At 37.5% G+C, this 25806-nt stretch overlaps 3 protein-coding genes across 5 annotated transcripts in view; 2 read left to right on the top strand and 1 right to left on the bottom strand.

Annotated features, from left to right (window-relative positions):
• The window catches only part of LOC140758901 (protein MICRORCHIDIA 7-like), a 29288-nt gene extending 22399 nt beyond the window's left edge, over positions 1-6889 (top strand). For all 3 annotated transcript variants that reach the window (XM_073095298.1, XM_073095305.1, XM_073095315.1), the window contains 2 exons: positions 6092-6214; positions 6416-6889. In XM_073095298.1, coding sequence (XP_072951399.1) covers positions 6092-6214; positions 6416-6484 — 192 coding nt within the window. In that variant the 3' untranslated portion in view covers positions 6485-6889. The remainder of the gene's footprint in view (positions 1-6091; positions 6215-6415) is intronic.
• Positions 6890-8172: 1283 nt separating this feature from the next.
• LOC140766480 (membrane-anchored ubiquitin-fold protein 4-like) lies at positions 8173-11658 on the bottom strand. The gene is made up of 4 exons (XM_073105850.1): positions 11499-11658; positions 11231-11417; positions 9570-9740; positions 8173-8615 (listed from the first exon to the last, which is right to left on the bottom strand). Exons 2-4 carry the CDS (start codon positions 11358-11360, stop codon positions 8563-8565), a joined length of 354 nt encoding a protein of 117 aa, XP_072961951.1. The 5' UTR covers positions 11361-11417; positions 11499-11658; the 3' UTR covers positions 8173-8562.
• Positions 11659-20260: 8602 nt separating this feature from the next.
• LOC140764215 (glutaredoxin-C5-like) lies at positions 20261-21089 on the top strand. Its single transcript, XM_073102659.1, has one exon. It carries the CDS (start codon positions 20319-20321, stop codon positions 20712-20714), a length of 396 nt encoding a protein of 131 aa, XP_072958760.1. The 5' UTR covers positions 20261-20318; the 3' UTR covers positions 20715-21089.
• The last annotated feature ends 4717 nt before the right edge of the window (positions 21090-25806 follow it).

A 25806-nucleotide genomic window follows, 5' to 3' on the forward strand; every position in this document is an offset into this window, starting at 1 on the left:
GTTGGCCTTGAAATTGACTTCTCTTGGAGAAGCATCTTTGTTGCGTAAAACTATGTTTCCAAGTTTTGGCTGATCCCATCTAGCTTGGTATCAGCTGGATCAAGCAATACTTGATCCGTTTTGGGTCAGGATTGGTCGTATCGACCAAAACCAACCAAAATTAAGAGAGAGAAAGGGAGAAAGAAAGAGAGGAGAGTAAGAAAAAAAGAGAGAAAGAGAGCTCGTTGGCGGGAGTGAGTGAGAAAAAGAGAATACCTTGTCGGTGCTCATCGGAGAAGCATCGCCAGAGAAGAATTGAAGAGGGAGAGACCGAGAGAGAAGGGAGTTGGTGAGGGAGAGGGATAGGGAGAGGGAGAGTTAGTGGGAGAGAATCGGAGAGGGAAAGATTGAGAGAAGGGAGAGAGAGTTTATGAGAGGGAGAGAAAGTGGTAGTGAGAGAGTTAATAAGAGAGAGTTAGTGGGAGAGAAAATTAATAAGAGAAATAGAGTGGGAGAGAGTTAGTGAGGGAGAGAGTGAGTTGTAGAAAGAGAAATAAAAATTAAGAAATAATATTTATTTTTTAATTTTTAGATATATATTTATGTATGTATCTTATTATTATTATTTTTTAAAATTTTAAATTTTTTTCTATATTTTAAAAATAATTTAAAATACAAACTGATACGGACGACCGATATTGTTGACACGTATCATTTTTTTTTGACGGCCGATCTCAATACTTGGAACCATGCATAAAACTTTGTCACATCTTGCTTTCCATATGCACCAATGGAGATCAAAGCAGTCGTCTTCAAAGGGTAGGTAGAGTGGAGAGCTAGAATCCAATCTTCCAACAAGGAGACATGGGTGAGAGTTTTGATACCCAGCTTGCTTGCAACTCTCGTAAACGGATAGCTGATCATGATATGATCAATGGTTTCATTGCTAGACGAGCACATAGGGTATACCTCATCCATTTTTGGTAGACGACTGTGAAGGATTGCTCTAACTGGGATTACACGAGCTAAGCACCTCCAAAGAAAAGTTTTCATTCTAGGTAGTAGATTTTTTGCACGCTAGATAAGAGACCAAATCTTCCTGGAGTTGCCACCAGAGGTAGAACTAAGTCAATCACCATTTGATAATGCATTATAAGCTGCTTTGGCCGAGAAGACTCCATTCTTGACAAATGACCAAAAAAAGCTTGTCTGGATGCTCTACTGACTGAGGACTGATGTAAGAGCTTAGGATGGATGAAGGCTGCAGCTGAAGGTGGGAAGATGTTGCGAATGAACGAGTGGTTCCAAGTACCATCAGATATTAAATCACTTACTAGCTTGATAGAGCTGGGAAGCTGAATGTTCTCTAAGATGGCGGGTGATAGCCAAAGGCCAATAAGAATAGCCATTAAAGCTTCGTTCCCTACCGTCCAGTGAGCATGCTTAAGGAGGATATATTTAACTTTGAGGATAGACGACCCAAGTTGTAGAAATCAATCTCTTGTAGAAATAGCCGCCGCCCATACGTCTATTCAACTAAGTAAATACTGGATTAGAGAAGCCAAGATCATTGAGACTTGCATTATCTACACGGTTTCCAAAAGCAACACAAAGAGAGGGGAGGGAAGGTTTTCCTCCTTCTCTTTCGTAGCAAAGATGGCGTTAAAGTCGTACACGTAGCAGAGGTGAGAGGAGCCTAAGGCATAGTAACTTATTCGGTTCTAGAGATGATCATCAAGGCCGTGGTGAGGATCGCCATAAATACCACCAAAGATCCAATCCTTCTTGCTATCCGAGTCACTTACAGCAGCGAAAGTAAAGCTTGAAGATGTTTCTGATAGTTGTAGCACCTTCAGTTGATCATCCCATAATAGCCAGAGGCCTCTGGCATGCCCCTAGGCACTAACGACACAGCTTCTGCGAAGGGGGAGAGAAGAGATTATAAAGTATGACTTTTCCTCACTATACTTCGTTTCTAAGAGAAACGCCATGGTAGAGCAAGTATTGTGGAGGAGGTTTCTGGTATTGTGGATTGTTGTGGGACCTCCACACCCTTGACAATTCTAAGCCATAATATTCATTGATGATTCAGCAATGGAGCAGTGCTCCTCGCCTTGATAGAGTTGTTGAGAAAGTCAGCAATTTGTTAGTTGCTACCAGAGATTGAGCTTTTCTTAAATGGATTGGTGAGCTTCGTGATAGCTTTTCTTTTGCCAGATGATGCGCTTGAGGTTGGGGGAGCATTGAGAGGGGTTGGTGTGTTGGAAGCATAGATGTGTTTCTCGGCATCAGTAAAGAGTGCAGATGAGTGACTTGGAGTAGATGAGGGATTGAGGGGAGTGTAGGAGGAATGGTTGTGGCAAACAGGAAGAAGTGGAGATAGAGGAGCTTGGTGAGTTTCAAGTAGAGGAGATAGGGACGTTAGAGGGTTGATGAACTCCTTTAGGGTTTGCATGGACTCAGGTTTCAAGGGACTGGCTAAAGGGAGTCCGTGAACAGAAATTTCATGTAAGCTTAGAGGAGCATGCTGGGAGTGGGTATGGGCAAAGCTAGGTTGATAAGACATTTTTGAGTGGATAGCTTGAGTAAAGGTATATTGGTTATGTCAAGTCGTCAGGCTAGGAGTGCACAGAGGAGTTTTGGCTAATGGAGTTACCATTAGGGGTAGAGTGTTTGGAGTTAAGCTAGGAATGTGGGTGAGGCTGGGAAGAATTTGCTTTGGGTTTGGTTACTCATGGCTATGATGGAGAAATGTCGGAGTGACAAGTGGGGAAATTGCTTAGGCTTTTTTGGCGGAGGAAATGATAGGTACTTGTTCTTGGAGTGGCACTGGGCAACGAGTGGATGGAGCATTGATGAGGGGGATGGTACCTTGTCAGGTATGGGGTCAAGGCTCGACATGTTTGCACAGACCGCAGGGGTCAAGGCGAAGCTAGGTATGACACCCACCTTGGCAACTCGGTTGAAGGAAGGGGAAGATGCCGCTGAGGGTAGCTGAGGAGGGGTGCAGCTGCTGGACAGCACTCCTCTCTTTCCTTCCTACTTGAGATAGCAAGGCTCTTGGGAATAATGTGTTCGCTGAGATGCAATAATTTGGGTTTCAGCATCTCAAATAGCATCAGATGCAGATTCTGAGGAAAGTCAGCAATGATCTTCATTTCTAGCTTGCCTCTACGAGAGCTATTCAAGAAATTCATTCCCAATGCTTGCACAAAAGGAGCAAAATCTTGGGAGGCGCTCATACTGGATTAGTATTTCATGGGTAGTTTCATTAAGCAAAGTGACCAGGAGAGATGAGATGAGAGGCCTTGTAATATCAATGCTGATGTGAGATCTGATGAATCTCAACCATTTTGCTTCCTCCAAAGCATCCGATGAAACTAGGTAGCTAACTCTCTCGGTCAGGATGTGCACCGTGTTGATTGACAGGTACTTGAGAGGAAGACCGTGAAATTGGACCCAAAACTTAGCATGAGTGAAGGTCCAATTCTTGGCAGGCCTATTTGGCTTGAAATAAGCAAAGCGCAAAGAGATCTCTGTTGAAGGTCCAGGGTGAGCCATACCAAGCCTTCCATCTATCGATCTCGAGTTCAAAACCTATTAGATACGAATTCTTACTGGCCTCCAAAATTTTGATTTTCCTTCCGGCCTCTAGGCTTTAGTGAAAGCAGTCTTAACCCTCACTGGATTATGAGAGCCAATCAGACACAAGTTGGGCTTTCTTGAGGAGATGTTGTCCTCGGCCAGAGGGATAACTTCCTCAATGTTGTTGCCTTTGAGGAGCTCTGAAAATATTTTTAGCATGTCTTCTTTAGTAGAGGCCATGGAGCAGGTGGTGTATGACTGCATATAAGACAGCCAGTAACAAGGAAAGATGGAGAGCAGGTGGAGCTGGGGAAGTTTAGGGTAAGAGGGAGTGAGATCTCAGGAGGGAGATAGAGAAGGCTCTCATGAAGAAAGAAGAAGTTGGCAGCACACGATGTTGTCATAAGTTGATGTGTTTCAAATGGCTCATAATGAGTGCCACTCAATATTGTGTATGTGTCGCTTGATATGAGCAATAGCATGCTGTTCAGCGTGGGGGAGTTTCTTTAGCATTCTTTGTGCTAACTATTGTCAGCCATTGGCATGGCAATCGTTGGACATAGGTTTCATTCCAAATTTAACTAATTTATTGTCCTATCTCAAACTTTGATCTTCTTTGGGTATAATTATGGCTTAATTCCAATAACACCCCATGTTAAGCGATATACTTACTACCTTTGAACTCTCTTTTTTATAACAAATACCCCCTTAACTTTGGTCTCCATTTCAATGTACGCCTTCTGTTGGCTTGTCAACCCTCTTCTGGAAATAGCCACATGAGATACATGTGACTCCTTTTAACCATATTTTGTGCCAAAGTACACTTTTTGAATTCAGCTAGAACTCTTTGAGGGAAAACCCACCTTTCTGCCCTCTAATTTGCCTCCTTCCTCTCCACTTTCTATATGTCCTCTCTCTCCACTTTCTCTAGTGAAACGTGCTAAAGAAGCTTAAGTATGATACTTCCCTCCAACTCTTTTTTGTTTTTTTTTTTTCTAAGCTCTCATATCACAATCCTTATTGGGGCCTCAATTTGTCTCTTCCCTTATCACCTTTTAGTTTTGTTGAATTGAAATTATTGGGTTAGTTTTATGCAAATCTTTCGTTTTGATTTTCCTTTCCCCTTGTAATATGAAATATGAGAAGATATCACCAAATAAGAAAAGGAAACAAAGATGGAATAAAGCTTGACCAAGGATGGAAGAAGAGATAGGGGAACAAGTTTGCAATGGCGATTTCTCCCTTCGATGAAAGGAAAAATCTTCCTCCTTAATGTATAGGATAAGTAATCTCCTGTAATGGTATTACTTACAAGGGCAAAAGGGTAGGTCAAGTTCCATCAATGGTGTCATGAGTCATGATAATGCTAAAGACCAAAATTGAGGAGGATATTTGCAATAAAATTAAAGTATAGCAGTAGTAAGTAATACCTCCCTTCAATTCAAGGGGTGTTTGTATAAATAAACCTATAACTATGTTTACTTTAGATAGCACTATAACTCTTTCGAGTTAATGACGATTTGGCATCACACCAATATGAATAATTAGGGGCCATATATAACTTCATTTGAAATCAACAAAGTTTTAGATCAATCAATCAGAAGTTGACAATCCATAGCAAGGTTCCCAGTTTTAGCCCATCCTGATCCTGGGCCGATACCCGATCTGTTTCGGATGGAATCAATCGTATCGGTCGATCCCGCCCGAAACTAGTGAATGGGTGGGATCCAACCGGGACCCCTCCACCCACCCCACCCCTCAACCTACCTCTCTTTCTCTTTTCTATTTTCTTTCTCTCTTTTTCTCTTCTTTCTCACCTCTTTCACTAGTGACCAAGTAGATCTCCGGTGACATTCTCCGACGAAGATCCGACGAGCTCGATCTCCTGTGACATCGGATGAGATTTTTTATTATTATTTTTGCACTTTTTAATTCCTCTTATTCCCTCTTTCTCTTCCTGCATCGAATAGATCCGACAACCTCTACTGTTGCTGCTACGGTGAAGTAGCAACACTAGTTGCAGAGAGAGCTCAATATTTATCAAAATTTTAAATTTAAAAAAATTAATACATTTTCTTCTTATTTTTCTCATTTTTTTAAATTTTTAGAAATTGTTCTGTATTTTTAAATAATATTTAGAATTTACCGTAATTAAAAAATAGTCTAATCCGATACAAGCAGCCAATACGGCCAATATGTATCGTTTTTTCAGACGGTCGATACCAATCCTGATATCGAGATCCTTGATCCATAGAGCTAATTAAGCTGCAATTTGTTATGGAAGAGATAATTTGGAGCCTTTTATTTTTACACTGTAGCAACCATTTATACATGATTTTCAGTGGGAACTGATTTGGCACTTTGTTATTGCAGTCTGTGTTCTTCGAGGTATTAGATTCATAGACACATTTTCCACCAGATTGCATATGTAGTTCTGTGTTTAGGGCTGAAGAGAACTTCCCACTAGTTTAAACTTGATACTCATGGAATGTATCTAACAATGCTTTTGCATTTGGATTTTCACCAGCTGGAAGAAGCCCAGAAAAAAGTTGAACAGGCAAACAATGAACAAGAAGCACTGATTGACATTTTTTCGGAAGAAAGAAGTCGTAGAGACAGAGAGGAGGAGAATTTGAGGAAGAAGTTGAAGGTAAGAAAGAATAAATCTTTCAGTTGTCTTCTGCGTCCTCCAACTCTTCCATAGTACTTCTTATACAAGTTATCCTATATGGTTCTAAAGTGTCTATCCCATAAGAGGCTCTATGGTTCTAAAGTGTCTATCCAATAAGAAGCTCTTTGTTTTATCGTAGTTATTTATCTATTGTTTGATTTTTTTTTATTTTTTTTGAAGGATGCATCTGCCACTATACAAGAGCTGCTGGAGAAGTTGAGTGCTAGTAGGAACAACCACAGGCCATAAGACAGCAAGTGATATGGACGATGACACTTGTTATAACGATTTTGACCTTGCAAATGGGTACATCATACATCATAGGCAAATGTCACCTGCCCAAGGCTTGAGACATCACACTTGTCTGAGGATGTTTCATCGACTCTAGAATTGCCTGGATATCTTGACTTCATCTAACCAGAATCCACCATGTACTCTTCCTTGATTTGGAGGCACGGAAGACAACTACAGTGTAAAAAGGAAACTCTTTTAATTCTATGTTGAATCTTTTGTTTCAATATATGCTTACAGCTCTAAGTTAAGAGAGAAGCTGCAACTGAATGCGTCTCTATCTTGTAGCTTGGGCTCAGATTTGCTCACTTCTTAACTCATAATTTTGGTATGTGCATCAGTGCATCTCTGGTGTTGTCTTCATTGCTTGTTTCCGTCTTATTATCACGCACTGCCAGGAATGCCATCATGGGTACCCAGTGATTGTCACGCTATAGATTTCATTCTATGTTGCCCTTGAACTATTATATTTTGGGGAAGCATTGTTTCGGGAATGTTTTACTATATCTGTTTTATGTTTGAAAACTGAGATCTGAATGCATTTTTTTATCACGAGTATAAAGAGTTAATCTTGGAAAACTAACGTCTACCTTCCTCAGAAATATGATGGAAGATCACATGTCAATGATTCCTCAAGTATGCATACTGTAAGTCCCACTTGACTGGCATGAAGAATGGCTGGAAATTAGAGTTGAGTATTTGTGTAATGGATTGTGTGATCTCGTGCAACAATATGATCTTTTTCATCAAGGGGTTTCGGATGTTCTCCAGATTGCCTGTACTTCCAACAATTCTGCGATGTTTATCTCTTAAAAAAGTATCAGATTTTTGCTCATTGTCAGCTGAAAAATATCAGCTTTCAAAGTCAGATATAAGTTTATAGGAAATTGTGTATTATATGTCTTTTGACATGCCATCATTTGATGCAGGATCGTGTCAAAAGCTCGTCGAGCTCAAATGAGCTGAGAGTTAAACTTTTAAGTTCAAAAGTATAAACAGAAGACTATTAGTGTATGTATTATATTACATTATATATATTCACATGAATTATTAGAATTTTTATGTTTTATTTATTTGTATCATTGTATGTTTGCATGAGCTAATTTTATCTTATTTAATTATTTGACTTTCAGAAAAAAAAAAATTTTATCATACCCTTCTCCCTATTAAGCCTAGTTAAGCTTATCGAGCCGAGCTTGAGCCTTGTTGAGCTAAAGATGAGCCGAGCCTGAATCATAATTTTCTAGAAGTAGGAATACAAGAACCATTTTCGTTTTGAATTCAAGATAAAATTACATACCAAGTATACACCTCCATTAATCTTTTAAAAAATTTTAGCCTACAGACTAAAAAATACAAGAATATTTATGTCATTTAATATCAAAGATTAAGTTAAAATATCCTAGAATCAATCTCAACTGACGTCAAGATATTCGAGGCAAAGTGAATATAAGAATCGAATGAAGCATGTTGAAAAACATTAACGATAGTAGACTGAAAAAGGAGAGCATAAAATATAATTTCCCTGGGACTAACTTTGGACAGCTACCAATTGGTTGTAGTGTTATTGGATTATCAAATGGAAAACCATCTCTTGAAGGCTATTTGGTTGCCCACATAGGGGTGTATATATACACATTTATCTCTTCACTGCAGAAATGGAGAAGCTAAATACATGTAACACAATGTAGCAAAAGAGAAGCCAATAGCTACTCTAGAGCTTGTATTAGAGGGAAGAAATAAATACTAAAGTAGAGAGGCAAACTTTTAACATAAATAAATTATATATGTGTGTGTGGAGAACCAGTAGACAGTTGGGTCTCCCCTTCCTATCACATTGATCTGGTACACAACAACAAAGCAGGGCATACACTGACTGTAACTCATGCAACAATACACCAATGGCCATCAGTCGCTGTCATCGTGAACCAACAATTCTATCATTTGTGGTCGTGATTTCCCTTTCTTTTTTTTCCTTTTTTTTTCCTCCACCCACTGGTAGAGACTATTGTCACTGATTGTAGAAGCTGAGAGCTTCACATTATAGAACAAGAACAACTTTTGTTTGGCAATTCATCGATCTTCTTCTCTGTTGGAAAGCCGGAAAAGTTGTTAAAATATAGGACTACAAATGTTCTTTATCTTGCAAGCCCATATGAAACCATGAAAACCGACACCCAAGTGCCTTTCTAGGATGATATATAGGTTTAATCATAAAAGAGAAGAGTCTATCTTTGTACTCGTTACTATCACGCAGTACTATTATGGTTGAAGTGCCTTTCTATTGCTGTTCAATTTTGAAAAGCTTAAAGCTTGCAAAGGTTTTAATATCTTCAACCCATTTGCAGATATTATTATGAGGGTTGTCCCAAAAGTTTTTGACTTAATGCAGAAAATATAATAATATCAAATCATCTTAATATTTAAAAACTCAAGATTTGGGCACGTTTCCATAATGTTTAGCATATTATTGACATGTCGTAAGTTGGTAACTTGTCGTCATAATATGCAAGAATTGAGATATTATTGGTTCCCCATGCCAATTGACCAATAACATAGAGGTTATAGTATAAGGTTTAAGAATTCCCAAATTTCAGACAATATATAGGTTTCACAATTTTGGTGGATATATAGGATTGGCCACAACGATTCTACTTATCCATCTTATTTTATGAAGAAGTTAAATGATACGATTATGTTGTTAGCTAAATCCTACATGCTTGCAGAAGCTAATAATCTAATAGATTGCAAGCAGGATAAATAAGTAAGCAGGAGTAAGAAACATCACAAGGTTATTTGCACTGCTTAGTCTCTGTTAACCGCTAAGGAGGGAAGTTTGACTGGATAGGATCAGTGGTATTTGGCAATGATAAGGTTTATCAACACCTTAACACCGCCTTATTTCAGAACAAGACTACACTTAAGTATGATGTGTATCAGTATGACTAGTGATATATTGTAAGAAAGCATCACAAAAATAACAATAACAAAGAGAAAATGGCCATGAACTCCATCTACAATAGAAATAGCAAGATTGAGTTACCTGCTTTTGTCTTAATTGATGATGGCTGAACAACAACGTGCATGGTGATACCGCCTGCAGGAAACTCACCAAAAGCTGGTCTGCACTGTGCAATGGTTTTGTTGTTTTCTAAAATTTTCCCCGCGCTTATCAGTTTCACATCATTAACAACTTTTGGTATGATCTTTTTATCTATAGGGAACACACAGTAACATTTGAATGTCATTAGAACTCAAAAACTTATTAAGTTAAAAGAAATCAACACAATATGATCACTAGTGATTAGTACATCTAGATCTAACTTAAGCAATGATGTACAACCACTAAATGGGGAAGTATCAGAAGCAATAAATTTAATGATCAGATAGAGAGAAACAGTTTAACATACTAAATAATATACAATATTCATCATTATGTGATGAGAACCTTGTTCCTATAACATAAAGTTCTTCCATTTCTCTTTCTTGTCTTGTGAACTTCCCAGAAACATCTATGAGGACCATGACACACCTTGACAGACCAGCTTATTTACACTTATTATGGAATCAGATATTCAAATTTTCTTTTCTTTACCTCGAGCTTTGAAGGAGTTCATGGTAAGCGTTATACTAACAATACCCTCAATTTCCTATCCTTTCGAAAACCCAATGACTGCCCGATACTACAAAATCAATTGCATTAGCCACTAGGACCTTCACCATACTCATACGAGTTTGAAAACGATTACCAGATATACAACTCTGGTTTATTGGAATATTCAGATTTGCAAACAAACATCCCTGAGGACAAAATGCTAAAATATTAACCAAAAGAATAGTGCTAAGTATTGGAATGCCAGACTTATAATGCTATTGAGTATAGAAAATGCTAAAGTTTGTGATGATGCTAAGCATAAGAATGCCAATACTTTCTGATACATTAACCAAAAGAATGCTACTAAGTAATTTGTTTCCCATATTGATGGTCCTTACTGATGGACACATGTCCTGCATACAGAGTACATAGCCTTGCAGAAATTATCCACACAAAAGGAAAATGAAATCACAGAAATAGGGGAAAGGTTTCCAGAAAATGAATTTGATTAGATGCCACTATAGCAGTAAGAATGAAGTACTATATTAAAGGAGACTCATGCCCATCACCTCTAGGCGAGAAAGGATTAAAGAAATATACATATCAGAACCAGATTGGAAGACAAGACAAATCCTTTTTCCAGTATGAAGGGCATTTAATTGCAAAAAAACAAATGATGGTAATATACTGATACACAATAACTAATAACAGGTGCAAGTCGATCGCCACTTGTGAGTACAAGAGACGACCAAGAGATTATTGTAGAACTAACCAAATAATTCAAACAGCACAACAAATGGCCTACTGCAGAGAATTTAAAGCATTGTCATCTTACCTTCGGCTGCAAGTGTCAAATAACACAATCTACTAACACCAAAATCAAAAGTAAATCCCCTCAAATGAGTGAAGAGATAAGCAGAACATTTACTAGTGCCTTCTTTAAAGATCGTGAATAAAGAACAACAAAAGCACCTAGTTCCCATAAGACATAGTAAAAGGAAAAAGAAAGGGACGATTTTTTTTGTTTTTTTAATCATGTTCAATTTCTTTTGCTGCAGGAGAATTGTTCTCGGGCAAAGAACGACGAGAAGATTAGTGAGATGACCAACCTTTAGGCCACTCGGATATAACCCTCTCCTTGAGCGTGACCACGGTGGAGGACGACGAATACCAGATCGGGCCAATATCCGATCCATCGTACAATCGAAATTTGAGCTCCAGTAGATCCTCCTCTGGCATTTGATCCCCCCCGACCAAAACTCTAGTCTCTCAGATAGAATCACCCAAAAATGCCCCCTATAAGAAGACAAAACAAACGCCTAATTAACTCCACAATTCCCCGCCATCAAGAGACCAATCGAAGAAGAAAGATCCCACCTTTACGATCGGAGGTCAAGCGGAATCGGAGAAACCCTAGAGAGAGGAAAGGAATTGCGATTTGGTTTCGGCGTCGTAGTAAATTCGACGCCTGCTCCGCTTTGACCAGAACGCAGCAGCCGTAAGGATGTGACGCGTAGCCCAAAAGAAACAAATTTCTACGTTTCGATTTGGAGAGCTCAACTGCACACTCGTTTTATTCTGTTTGTAGAAAACGATTCAAATTCTAAATTTAATTTTAAAAAAAATTGTATAAATTGTCATTGTTATTAGATTATTAGATAGCAACCAAACACCTTTTTAAATTAATCCTCTCTAAATCGATGACAAAATTTGATCAACAACCATCTAATCTTATAACTACTCGTAACCTAACCTAATCCATACTTTTCAACTCTATCTATAATAAACCAACCAACTCAACTAGAGTTGGTATGTATCTTTCTCATAATCAAGGAGGTCATAGTTTCGACTCCAACCCTAACCAATATAATAAATAAATTGTTTGGTGGTTTGATGGCTTGACTCGATTGAATTGATAGTTTGACAGTATGGTTAGAGGGTTAGTCCTTTGTCGAAAAACCTAATATATAGGCGGCTTTAGTTTATATTATTATTCATTTTGACTTTGATATTGAATAGTTGAGTTGGAAAAATAAATCCATTTTTTTCTGCTGATAGATTAAAAAAATTATTTCAAATAGAAATATTTGTCAATTGAAAATTTCCAAATAATTTGATTTAAATTTTTTTTTGAATCAATTCTCAAACCAAAAAACTATGACATCAACCCAAGATGAAGCTATGGCAAAACAAAAGTCAACCATGATGGCATACTTTCTTTAAAACCCCTCTTCTTTTAGTGTAGTATTATTATTATTGGATTAAAGAAATTAAAAGTTATTTAAATAAAGTAAAATACTCTTCTTTTTTGAATTTCTACAAATTTTGCCCTGCATTAAAAAAAAAGATATTTTTCTTGTATTATTAAATTTAAGTAACAGAATTATATTTTTGAAAGACTAGGAAATATTTAGGTGTAATTATGAAATTTTGGAAGTTTTTAGTGGTAATTATGTAAAAATCCCTGGTAGGCTCTTGCTGCTAACTTGCGCTTGGGGTTAAGCTTTGTTCTTTTTAAAAAGAAAAAGTCTCGGTCCGCCGACAAGCTTTGCAAAAGGAGTGGGGGGCGAGGATAACGTGCACCGGGATGGAAGCTTTTGGTGGGTCGGTGGGCTGCAATGGTCTTGGGGGTGCGTACTCTATTATTTTAGTTTCACATGTTCAAACAAAATTGCACTTAACACCCAGCATTTTAAACTTATTACAGTTAATACCCCCTTTTTCAATAGCATCCCAAGTTTAATTTTAAGTGTTCTTTTTACAGGTATACCCCTCCAAAGTTCTTTATTTGTGTATGCGTTTTTTTTTAATTTCATTTTTTAGCATAAGCTAAAAACTTAGCAACTTAACAATTGAAATAACATAAATACCTTCCATATAAAAAAAACTAGATATTTTCAGGCATGTACATATAGATATTAAATTTTGAGGGGTATATACAAGAATAAGAGATTTTTGAAGTGTGTATATACAAAAAAATAAAGTGAAACTTTTAGATTATTCAATACAGTAGTACACTAGGAGTATCAAATAAATTTTATACATGGCATTAAAAAGGTGAGAGCAATGGCTCCTTGTATTCTATTTCTGGTGCAACCTGGATCGTCGAATGTAGATGCGTTAATATGCATTTGGCAGCATGCCTAAACTAATCTAAATAGATTGGCTTGCACCGAATCTCTCTCCATGAAATCTTGTCTTTACTATCCTTCCAAAAGCCAATTTAGAATACCTTGTCATTAAATAAATTGTGATCCTTTTTAGGGTTTCTGGCCTAACAAAGACCATTTCCAACTAGTAAGACTATAAGCCCAAATCCTATGAGGGTGAGGGGAGCCCTTTGATGAGTTTGGGCCCAAAAATGTGGATAAAGCCTAGCCCATTTCATTGGCACCCTTCGCCACCGATAACTAGGGTTAGTCAAGATTGACTAGAACTTGGCTCAATTAGGCTTGAATCAAGCTTAGGTCAAACTTAAATGAGCCAAGTTTGGATAGTGCTTGGCATGTTATTCAAAGCATCAAATCTAAAATTAACTTGTTTCAAGCTAATAACTCGAGCTTGAATTATACGCAATTAAAATCAACACAAGCTTGATAGATTTGGCTTAACCAGACCTTGTTAAGGCCAAGTTGATTAGAGCTAGGTTACATTGGATTGGGGTTCGTTGCCATTGACACTATACATATTGATCTGGGCAGATTTAAGGTTGCTCATTTGACCTAATAGTCTGAAGCCTACTCAAGGCTTGCCCAAAATCTTTGTGTTGCAATCCGATGAAAAATAAGGCTAATTCGATTGGGATCGGACTTAGTCTCTCTTGGCTAAAAACTCGAAGCTTGAGGTCATACTGGTAACTCAAAACTAGTAGCTTGATACAAAAGCTTCTTTTGCTTCTTCTTTTTTCTTTTTTACTTCCCACTTTATAGTTTTACTTTCCAAATTCAATTAATTGATGTCTTTTAATCATGTTTTTTAATATAGTTTGACAACTCTCATGAATCATGATGGCCTCTTTTTCTTTTTAAGCATTACAAGTACATCAAATTTTAGACTGATTTCAGTTTTGAACCTGACCTCACAGATCCAAAATCTCTTAGTCCAATAGTTATGCTACCTCCAAAATTAAACTTGATACAAACTTTGCCTGACCTAATCCGAAGGGCTATCAGGCTGAGCTAGGCCCAAAGTAGACCCAAAATTTTTAGCCCAAACCCGACCTAACCCAACATGGCGACCCACAAAAGCACTGTTAAATGTGCATCAATATATCAGTTGTTTGCATTTAATACTATGATTGCATCAGCTTTGATTTTGAGTGCAATTATGATTTCTAGATGCACATTATCGATATGCTAGTGTATTTGACTACGTGCTTGATTAGATTCAGATGATTCAACCCGCACTGAATCAATCACGCTAGTCTCTCTCAAACCCTAATCATCTAGCTTTCCCATGATGAAATGTGGTTGATTCTAAACAAGGGAACACATCAAAACCTAAACCATTATCTCATCCCCTTCTCTCTTCTTTCAATACCATTCATTTCAATCTTCTTTTATCCCTTGCTTGAAGCTTACTCCTACTCCCTTGTGGGCTACCAAATCTTTGTCCCCTACCCTCTTTTATCATGCTAGCTTATGGCTTTGGATTGCAACTAAAAGTGTTAGAATCCATCCACCCATGTAAGGCCAACACTCATCACTAGTGGGGGCCATAACCCCATCCATGTCACCAAAACTAACAAGGGAAATTACAAATTAAAAATAAAAATCATACATATTTTATTGCCCAAAATTATTAAACCTCAATCTAAGACAACTTTGCAAATTTTGAGATAATAAAAGTAATAGAAATTTGATTATAGTTTACGCCCTATATTTTCATTATTTACAAATTAAGTCGTATAATTTAGTGAATATATATAAAAAAAATACTCTGCTGTTAAATATGTTAATTAAACTTAACCAAACATCTAGATTAATTTAACTATACTAAAATAATTATGGAAAATATTCTTAACCAAATCATGCTAAGGATATTTTAATCGGTGTTTTAGTCATTTTAGAAATAAAATATTTCTACTTAACGGAATATCCTCACGATATTAGTTTAAATTTAACTCAGAATATTTTCTGCATAATATAAACTATAATTTTATATAAAAAAGGGTATTATATGTAAATTTTTCTACCTAAATTTCTTATAACTCGAATCAATCTATATCTGATATTATACCCAACAAATGGGACCCATTTCCACCTTGCATGCTGGCGACCGTTTGATTTGGTTTCCCAACCTCATGATGATCCCATGATTGGACGGGATTAAAAGCACCTACTCCTACCTTCTCGTTAACAGGAGCAGGACCAACGTCTCTCGGGAAACGGACGAGATCAAACGGTGCGGGAAACGAGAGGTCGACAACTGCATGGGAAACGGGAGAATTTCTTTCTTTATTATTGGATTTTCCTCGTTACGGAATAATCGAGAAGGGTGTGGAAAAGAAAGTCTAGTGTGAAAACTAAACTGGCCGGTTAGTGATTTATTAATTAATTTTATTAGCACATTGTTTTTAAGTGAAAATAGTTTAATTTAAAAAAAAAAATTTACATATCATACCCTGCATTTCATAAAAATAATTAAATTACTCCTGTCTCCGAGGAGACGAGGATATTTTAGTAATTTAATTAAAATAAATTAATTAAAATTAAAATAAGAAGAGCAAGAGAGTCCAAGAGAAAGAGACAAAGATAGGGAGAGGAGAGCAGTCAACCAGCATAACGTCAGCCTCGGGAAGAAGCATCTCACGTCCACTTGCTTCTTTATTCTTCTCCTTTCTCTCTCTCTCTCTATCTCTCTCTTTTCCTCTTTTCTTTACTAACGGCATGACAACGGCAAACGAAAGCGACCAACTCCCATACATACCTTGTTCCTCATTAGATTTTATAATTATATAGAAAAATTAATAATTCTATATAATTAGATAAAATAGTTTGAAATAATAACGTTGGAATTTTGATGATATAGTTAGTTAATAAGAATAATGAATAATGAATAATGATTAAAAGTTGAGGAAAGGTGTGGGTTTTATTTTAACTTTTGCATGTCGAGCCATGAGGAGACCAACAGACAGAACGTACTGACACACTCCACTCCCTATCATCACTCACATTCTATCTCATTTATTATATTTCTTTTCGGTATTTGCTTATCTATGTTTTGACTGCACTTGTGACTTGTTTTTCTTTTCTTTTTTTTTTAAAAAAAAAGAAAAAAAAAATCTAACTTTGGTGATGTACTTAGTATATGTCTGGCTACTCCTTACCTTTGAATTGAGATTCGGCAATAGGTTTATTAGTCTATCGTATTGATTGTGTATATTTTATAATTATAATTTTATGTTTTCGAAGATAATAATCACGTTTGCTTTTACCCAATGAGCTCACATGTATCTGATTTCGAACGTGATTATAGTAGGAGTCTTTCGACGGGCTCACCGACCTAAAGCTCGATCGGACTGAAATCAAACTTGGCCCGGCTTGATCCTGACTGAAATTCCATTCAATCAGAGTTGGGTCTACCCTCTCGTGGCTTAGTGTGGCCTAATACCGAAAGCTAGTAGCTTTAACCTGAGGATTGACCTACGTAAAGAATAAAAAAAACTCTAATAATTCCCTAATCTTCCTCCCTATTTAGTTGTCGCATCCTCATCTTCTCTCCTTCCCTGTCACCACCCTCGTCATTGTCTTCTCCTCTTCTTTCATTGCCCTTACTGTTAATCTGTTCCTTTTCCTGCTTCACTTCTCTCCTTTTGTCTCTAGTCTTCCTCTATAGTTCAACTAGCTTATTTGGCCCTTCTTCCCTCCACTTTGGTGCTCTTCTTCTATTTTTGATTTTTTTTTCACTCACAAACTCAGCTTAAAATCACGTCCAAGTTTACCACTCTAGTGCTTGGCCTGAATTTCTTCAATTTTAGCGAGGGCCACATCTAGGTCCAAACACAAACTTGCCAATATCTACTCCTATAGGATATGCGTGATCGATATGTCGATGCACAATTGATAACATGCCCAAACAAACTTACACAAATTAACTCACACATAATTGTTGCCCCACAACCCTTCCTATAAAAAGTGATTGATATAATACAAGCCATCTCATAGTAATTTCATATGCATAATGATAAATCAATTGAGCTACACATTAGCTTGCCATGATAAATGTTTGGTGCACTAAGGAAGGGGACCTTTTCAATTTCTCTTTGGTAATTTTTGAGCTCTTATATTTCTTGCACCTTTTGTAATAAAAATGTTCTAAGAAAAAAAATCTAAAGTTGAGGAAAATAAACTAAAAATTGTTCAAAAATTTTTTTTTAGAGAAAGCCTATAGGTTAGAGTACTTTATTTACCCAATAGTTATAACAATGTAGCCTGGTACACAAAAAGGATGAGAGATAAAGCGACGACTCTTTAACATAAGCCTCATACTTGGCCTACAGTAGACAACACTCCGTTAAACAAAAACATTATGCTCGAGATCACAACTAATAAAAAAAAAGTAAAGAATGACCTTAGCAAATGCATAGGGCAAAATGGCTCGAGACAATTTATGGGTTCCATCAATCCGTCCGGTAGTCTAAGACATGATCATGAGAATCTCTGAAGGCAAGATGATTAATGATCATCCACCAAGAAATAGTAGAAAAGAAAAAAAAAATTCTACAACACCCTAAACCTTGCAGCATCGCAAAACAAAGACAACAAAGCCATGAACCAATGAAAAACACATTGCAAGATCTGACTATTATTGAGACAATCGGGTTAGAAGTCAGGTAAGTATAGGATGCTACTATGGACGAGTCCCGGACCAACACCCCCACTCAGTGAATCCTCACTGATTCAAGGAGTGGCACCAAACCTACAGTCGAAAAGGACATATAGAAATGGGGAGGTCGGTTACGGCGAGGTTAGAGGAGGGAAGGAGGGTTTCTAATAGATAAAGAGAATCAAAGTGGTGCTGAGGAGGGGGAGCTCAGAGGAGGAAGGTATGACTTAGATTCGACAAAAAAATTAGGTCTATTTGAGGCAGCGGCAAGGCACCGAGCTAGTGAGGGAGCAACAACACACCAAGGCTCTAACGATTGGGAAAGAGTAGCGATAGAGAAGGGGCATAGCAATGCTCTAATTTCGAGGACTTTGGCTGGCATAAAGGAGCATGGTGATGAGGCGAGAGTAAGGCAAAGATGGAGAAAAAGGAAAAGAAAGGCGGAATGAACGTTGAGAGGGGGAGGGCGATGGCCCGCAGTAGATGAGGATTTAGAAGAGCTTTACAACGAAGAGAAAAAAAGAAAAGGGTAGAAGAAATTTTAGCTAGGAGAGGCAAAGGGAAAGGATCGCCGACGACGACATGAAGCTCCTCAACGGAGAGAGGAGCAAAATTATGTGTCAAAACCCTAGCAGATTTAGGGCCGAAACAAGAGAGCACATAGAAAAGTATCAAGTAAATAAGCATCTAATGGTTAAAAATTCATTGGAGAAAGGATTAAAAAAATAATATAGGAATTGAGAGGAAAGAAGAAGTCCTTGGGAAATGGCACCACCATCCTAAGGCAAAGGTACAAATGTGCCTCCCCTTGCTTTATTCTCGTGCCCAACTTTTGTTCCCTTTTATTTCCTCCCTCTGTCTCTTATCCCCATATCGCTATTTCTATATATATATATTCCTTGGACCCAAGTCAGCCCTACCTCTCTCTCTCTCTCTCTCCATGCCCTCATCACAACCATCAAGATTCGATCTTCCCCTCTTAATCCAATGGCCAACTATGGCCTCGTGATCAGCAGCAGCCCACAACCCCCTCATCTGACCCAAAGTTAAACCCATTTTTATTCTCTTAAAAATTTATTTTAAAGATTTTCAAATTAATTTTCCAGTTTAAAATTTGATTTTAAATATTCAATATGGGGATTGGATTTTGGATCGGAAACGGGAAGCCGACAGGAGTAAATCTTGGAGGCGTACGATAGCCGCTATGGTTACCGTGCGCACGCAAATGTCCCGCGGCGCGTCCCACAGTGTCCCTCCCACGTGCCGCAGACTTCGCCGACACCCATCATTTCTTGCCTCCCACGTGCCGCATTCCCACGTGGTACATTACTTTTTTTAAAATTTTTTTTATTATTTATTAAACAAAACTACTTCTCTAATTCCTCCTAACACTACTACTAACCCAACTAGTTTGTTAAATTAATTAAAAGATTAAGTAAAAATTATATATAGTCTATTCATTAAATACGTAATTTAGTTTATAAACACCTCAAATAATTTTCACATATTTAAAATATAATTAAAAATTCTAATATATTTAATAAACGAGTTTTTTTTTTTTTAACATATAGGTTGTGTTCATAACCCATCTAAACCTTATTAATATTCTAAGTACCAAACGTTGCAGTCCTTAAAACTCTAGAATCAAATCTAGGTACAGACGAACAATTGTAGAGACAAAACTAGTGATTGCCCTGGAAACAAATGACTAGATTGGAATGGATGCTAGCTACAGAACCATATACAGAGATGATGTGAGAGATTCCTGGGAGAGAGGTACATGGATTAGCTACTCTGGAATAATTCCCTGGATAGGAGTAGGATAGCTGGATAAAATCTGACTCAATTTGGAGAGCTATGAGATACCCGGCGGATAAAACGTTGCTGGAAAGGGGAGAGAAAAGGGAGGTGGAAAAAGTGAAAGTTTTGCAAAGAGCAACAACATACTGTTCCTCTGTTTTTGGGCTCATCGTCGCAAAAAGTTGTCCTTTCTTTTTCTATATATTTTGCAAATTGATTCCTGTTTCCATTGCATTTTTGTCAGAAATTAACCTTCCTTAATTTATATATTTACTGATAAATATTGGACCTTAATAAACTACAAGCGGTGTAATATGCGAGTTAAATAAATTAAAATTAAAATAAAAGAAGAGAATTTAACCTTTTTGCATGTGCTGACGGTAGTTAACACCTAAGCTTCAAGCTGAGTTGGTGTTTATACCCCTAATGTTGGTGTTAATCCCAAGATTGCCACTGTCCGTCCTCTATAAATAATCCCCCCGTTTCCCCTCTCCTCTTCCAACCACTAGTAATCACTGCTGTCCACTCGAAGCTCCCTCGACAAACAGGAAGAGAAAGCAGAACGAAACCATGCAGTACTCTCCGGCGGCGGCGGCGGAGGCGTGGCACGTGCGAGGGTCGTCCGGCTCGGGGCGTGCGGACCCCCTGGAGCGCGTGGAGCGGCTCGCGTCGGAGAACGCGGTAGTGATCTTCAGCGTGAGCACGTGCTGCATGTGCCACGCGGTGAAGCGGCTCTTCTGCGGCATGGGGGTCCACCCCACCGTCTACGAGCTCGACGAGGACCCACGCGGCGCAGAGGTGGAGCGGGCACTCTCCCTCCTCGTCGGCGCCGGCGGGTGCCCACCCTCCGTCCCCGTCGTCTTCATTGGCGGGAAGCTGGTTGGGGCCATGGACATGGTCATGGCCTCCCACATCAACGGCACCCTCGTCCCCCTCCTCAAAGAAGCCGGCGCTCTCTGGCTCTAATTACTCATTATAATCCCCCCATACTTAAATAATAATATCTTTAACCTGTTTATTAATCTCTTTTCCCATCCTAATATAAAAACATAGTAATTACTAGCATGCAACCTAGAGACGTACATCTATGTACGTTATAAAAAAGAAGAGAGAAAGAGAGAGAGAGAGAGAGAGGGAGGAGGCCAGGTTGGTGTGTTATGTTTTTTTTCTTTAACTACTGCTGCTGCTGCTGCCTCTCCGTTTTGGGTTTGGAAACTAAGTATTGTTGTTTGGTTGGTTGGTTTTGTATGTTTGAGAGGGTTGTAAGTGCTGTTGCTGTTTTGTGGGGGTTGGAGTTGGTTTGATGATCATTGACATCATGATGTATAAAAGAAGAAGAAGAAGAAGTCTTTATTACTTAAATCTTCATGTTTGTTTGCTTTCTTTATATCTTTGCTCTTGAGATCATCTTCTTTATGTTTTATACTTAAGTATGTTTGGTTGAGTGCACTGTTGCCCAGCTTTATCTAGCTGGGAATGTACTACAAAGTTCCACTCCAAGAATAAAACCGGGTGTCCAGAAGTAGTTTTTTTTTTCTTTTCTCCTTTACTTTTTTGGTGGAAAAGTGTAAAAATACCTGGGCTGGCACTAGGATACAAAGAAGAGCTTCTTAGTTAGCAGATCAGTTAGTCTCTCGGTATTAGTTGTAGTAGTAGTAGTGGAAAACAACGTAGCCATTGAGAGTTAGATGTATAATGCCACCACAATGCTTCGTAATTATTAAGTAGATGTTTTGCTTTCTAAGCCATAGCCTGATATAATATTGTGTATATATTTATATATATATACACACACATTGGAATGAAGGTGTGATGACGCCACGTCGGATGCTTTGGATGACATCATCGAAAGCGCCGGTCGTCCGTACGGAACGGGCTCGATATTTTATTGGGCCCGGGGCCGACAGCTGCCGGTCAAACCAGTCAGAGCGGCCTGCCACCACCCCCCTGCACCAGCTCGCACGCGCGATCCCAGGCGTAAATCACGAGGCTTCCCTCGCTGAACCCCTGATTGACACATGGCAACAGCCCGGCTCTCCTGCCAAATTCTCTCTCTCTCTCTACAAAATTAATAATAAATATATGAATATATATATATATATATATATACACATTGAACTAAGTAAAGTTTAGCCCTTGTTTGGAATAAAAATGTAACAACTTCCTATGCACATAAAATGTACCTTATCTACAATTAAGATTGTTCGTATTGGGCTTGGGCTTGGGCTTGGGCTTGGGCTTGATCACATTAAACCTTAATTCCTCGTTCAAACACAAGGTGTAGATATGGTCTATGGCCTACTCTTATATATATATAAATTAATATGAAATCTGGAAGCTTCTCCCGTTAAATGATATCACAATCAAATAATAATAATAATAAAATATCCAAGTGTCAATTCCACATAGCTCAGCTAATTAGAATTTTTTTTGGAAATTGATGAAAAACACCCTCGGTTTTGCATTTATTATTATTCATAGACATAGCCTATGGATATTTATTAATTGCTCATATTTTATTTTTATTGACTTATGTTACCACCCAATTATAAGATTTTTTGATAGCCTGAGTGTACAGGTCGGATATAATTTTCGGATTCGGATACGGATATCAGATATCCGTTTACCCGTATATTTTTTTAAATGATTTATAGTTTTTAGTTTGCTTATTTAAATAGTAAATATTAATACTGTTACTAATAATATGTTATATATTATTTATAGAGATTGATTTCTATAATTTTATATATTTGACATACAAAAAAATTATTTGTTGTAAAACTCTTAATAATTTTGTATTAATTATATCTAAATAAAATATTATAATTATTTTAAATCCAATTAATATCCGTTTAAGATCCGATCATTTATCCAAAAATTATCCGTATCCGTTTAGTTAGGATATGGTTTTAAATTTTGCTATCCGTCTAATATCCGTATCCGAATCTGTATACGAACTAAAAATACGGATCCATATATTGGTTGACCACTATCCGATCCATTTTCACCCTTACCTCCTTGCCATTGTGAATAGTCCTTATTATATATTAGGGTTTGTATTTCATGTAATTATGCGCCCGACCAGATTCAGTGCCGATCAATCTAAAATCTTTCTCCTCTAATTTCTCTTGTCCCCTAATTCCTCGGCTATTACTATAGCTAAGTTTTTTTTTTAAATATATATACCATATTGTTACTCAAGAAGATTACCATAAATTATTTTCTCAAAATATATTTTTGATATGGTATTACCTCCACTATATATGCTAGAAGTCCCTTTCCTAATTACTTTAGAATGACTTGATAAGATCAGGGTAGAAAGCATTGGAGCTTTATTTCTGGTACTAAGATTGCACTAGCATAGGAGGGTGAGAATTGTTTGGTTAAGCCTTGGCTTTTTGATGCTATGACTAAAGACATCATCAGGTCACTTTGTGAGGCAGCCAAACAAACTTATTTCTTATTTATGGCATGAGTTTGACACTATTGAGCATTGCAGTATGGAGTGTTCATGAGAGATTGAGAAATACACTACAATGATCTACTCTCAACATCTATATGTTTTCTTAGCTGCTCTTGATTCTCAATTGGATTGTGGGTTTGTAGTTGAGTTCTTGCTATGCCACCTTTTCCAAATCTACCAACTGCTTATGCTATTGTTTGTCTTGAGGTGGATCACATCAAATGAAGGGACTGTTATGGCTATTTGAAAATATTACTCTCACACAAGGTAAAGAAAGATGTTGGTAAGTGTACTCACTGCAAAGATGATTCAAGCTCCATGGTTACCCTTACTGTCATTCAAAGGGTAAGATGACTTCTCCCAGGTGATCTAACTCAGCCATTTCTTCTAGACTTGTCACTAAGCCTGATATATCTATCTCTACTCTTATTCTTCCTTCTTTTACTAGAAATAGTGCCTGGATAATTGACCCAGGTGCTATAGATCATAGGACTTATTCTCTAGTTGTACAATAACAACCATTACTAATGTCAATGGTGTGTCTTCTCTAATTGTCAGTGTTGCCACTGTACCTTTGTCTTCTTCTTTATCTGTCAATGATGTTTTATTTGTTTCATCTCATAGTGTTGTTGTATTTTTTAGAACATCCATACTCATTGTATGTCAATAGAGAATTGACTAAATTTATGCATTCAGCAGTTGGTGCCTCATCAAACATCTTGCTCTCATTCTCTTGGAGGCTACTCATTTTCTATTACTGGGTAGTCATGCATGTTCTAAACTTCAGGAGGCCTTTAGATGTGTTATATAATCATTGTACTATCCTTGAATGTGTGATGTATATATGTTCATTTACATGCCCACCAACTTAACAAACTATGAACTATGAGCATTGGAGTGTTATCATCCATCTTCTAGTTGTTTGTTTCAATGGATATAACATTCCATGAACAAGTGTTTTTGTACTTGAGAGAGATTATTAGTTCTTCATTTTAGGGGATTGTAAAGATATGGAGTTCCTTGAGATGTTCAGATCATCCAATGAGTACTCAATTGAAGGAGAAAGATCATCTACTGCTGAGCATCAAATGCAAGAAGCAGACAAATCCTCCACTGACCACATAATTGAAGAAGTTGACACATTCTTCACTGAGCACCCAGTTGAAGAAGATGATATATCCTCCAACCAAACACTCAGTTGAAGAAGAAATTGACACACTGTTTATGATAATACTTTACCTCCTCTCTCCACAACAAACCCATTAATCCAATCTGCTCCAAATGACTCCTTAGAGGTTCCACCTGATCCAATTCTTGTTGATTTTATTCTTCATAATGTTTGATATGTTGGAATTTGGCTTAAATTCATATTTCAGCATTTTGCAGGCTTAGTGTGCTAGTGCGTTTGAACGGGCCCTAGGGGCATTCGAACACAATTCCCAGACAGAGACTAGGTGATGCAGGTATTCGAACAACCCAGCCGCATTCGAGCACAGTTATTTTTGCAGGCGTTCGAACGCCAGTCTGCATTTGCACTAGGTGTGTTCGAACGCCCCTTTGGTTCTGCTGCTTTGATATGAGGGCGTTCGAACGCGACGCGAAAAAACCCCAACTTGAACCGGCCCTATAAATAGAAATGTTGGGTTTTAGGGTTTCGTGTGGACAATTTGCAAGAGAGAAGGGGAGAGTCACCATTGTTTGAAGAGATTATAGTTATAAACTCTTTGTATTCGAAAATTTGCATAGTGGATTGAATATTGCTCCGCTCGTGGACGTAGGCACACCACCAAACCACGTAAATCGTGTCTCTCCCTCTTTTCTCTTTATGATTTGCATTGATTTGGTGTTCATATTTGTGATTACCTTGGGTATTTAAAGTTATCTACAACTAGCATCTTATATTTGGAGTTCTCACATTGATATTGATATTAGCTTTGCTAGTATTTGGTTTGCCCTAAATTATTGCTATTCTATTTAGATTTGTTTAAGGGTGAAGGGTTTTACTTCCGCTTCCCTCACCCATTTGGGTATTTGGCACAACATGATCTTAAGCTTGAACTAGTTGAATATCATCTTCCACCTAGATCAAATCGTGGTCAACCACAATTTGAACTAGAAAGAACTGTGAATCCATTCTCAATTTGTATATCTATTATATAAGTTTGAAAATTCTAGTCAAATTGTTTTTCTCTACAATATGCATCATTAGGATAAGACATCCAAGTCGTAAATCAGGGGAAGATTTTTATTTTTGTTCAACAATTATAGAGAAAAACTAGAGACATCACAAGTTTTGAAGTCTTAGATTTATTTTTATTTTAGTTTTTTTAGAAGAATTTGAAGTCTTAGAAAGTAGACACTTTAAATGTTATAGATCAAGAGAGGAATAATAATGATAGCCGACAATGTGGTTTGACTTCGAGAGGCAACTAAATGTTTCAATACGAGCACTAATGTTGTCATCTTCAATTCAAAAATAATTTGATATACTTGGGAATCAAGTTCAAATTTGAATATAAGATAGGTTTATTATACTATAAGACCAATCTATATATACAAAATGATTGATAGGCATTATGTGGATATATCTATTTG

This window comes from Typha angustifolia, chromosome 1 (genome assembly GCF_048772165.1).
Source record: "Typha angustifolia cultivar Huaian chromosome 1, ASM4877216v1, whole genome shotgun sequence".
Taxonomy (NCBI): Eukaryota; Viridiplantae; Streptophyta; class Magnoliopsida; order Poales; family Typhaceae; genus Typha; species Typha angustifolia.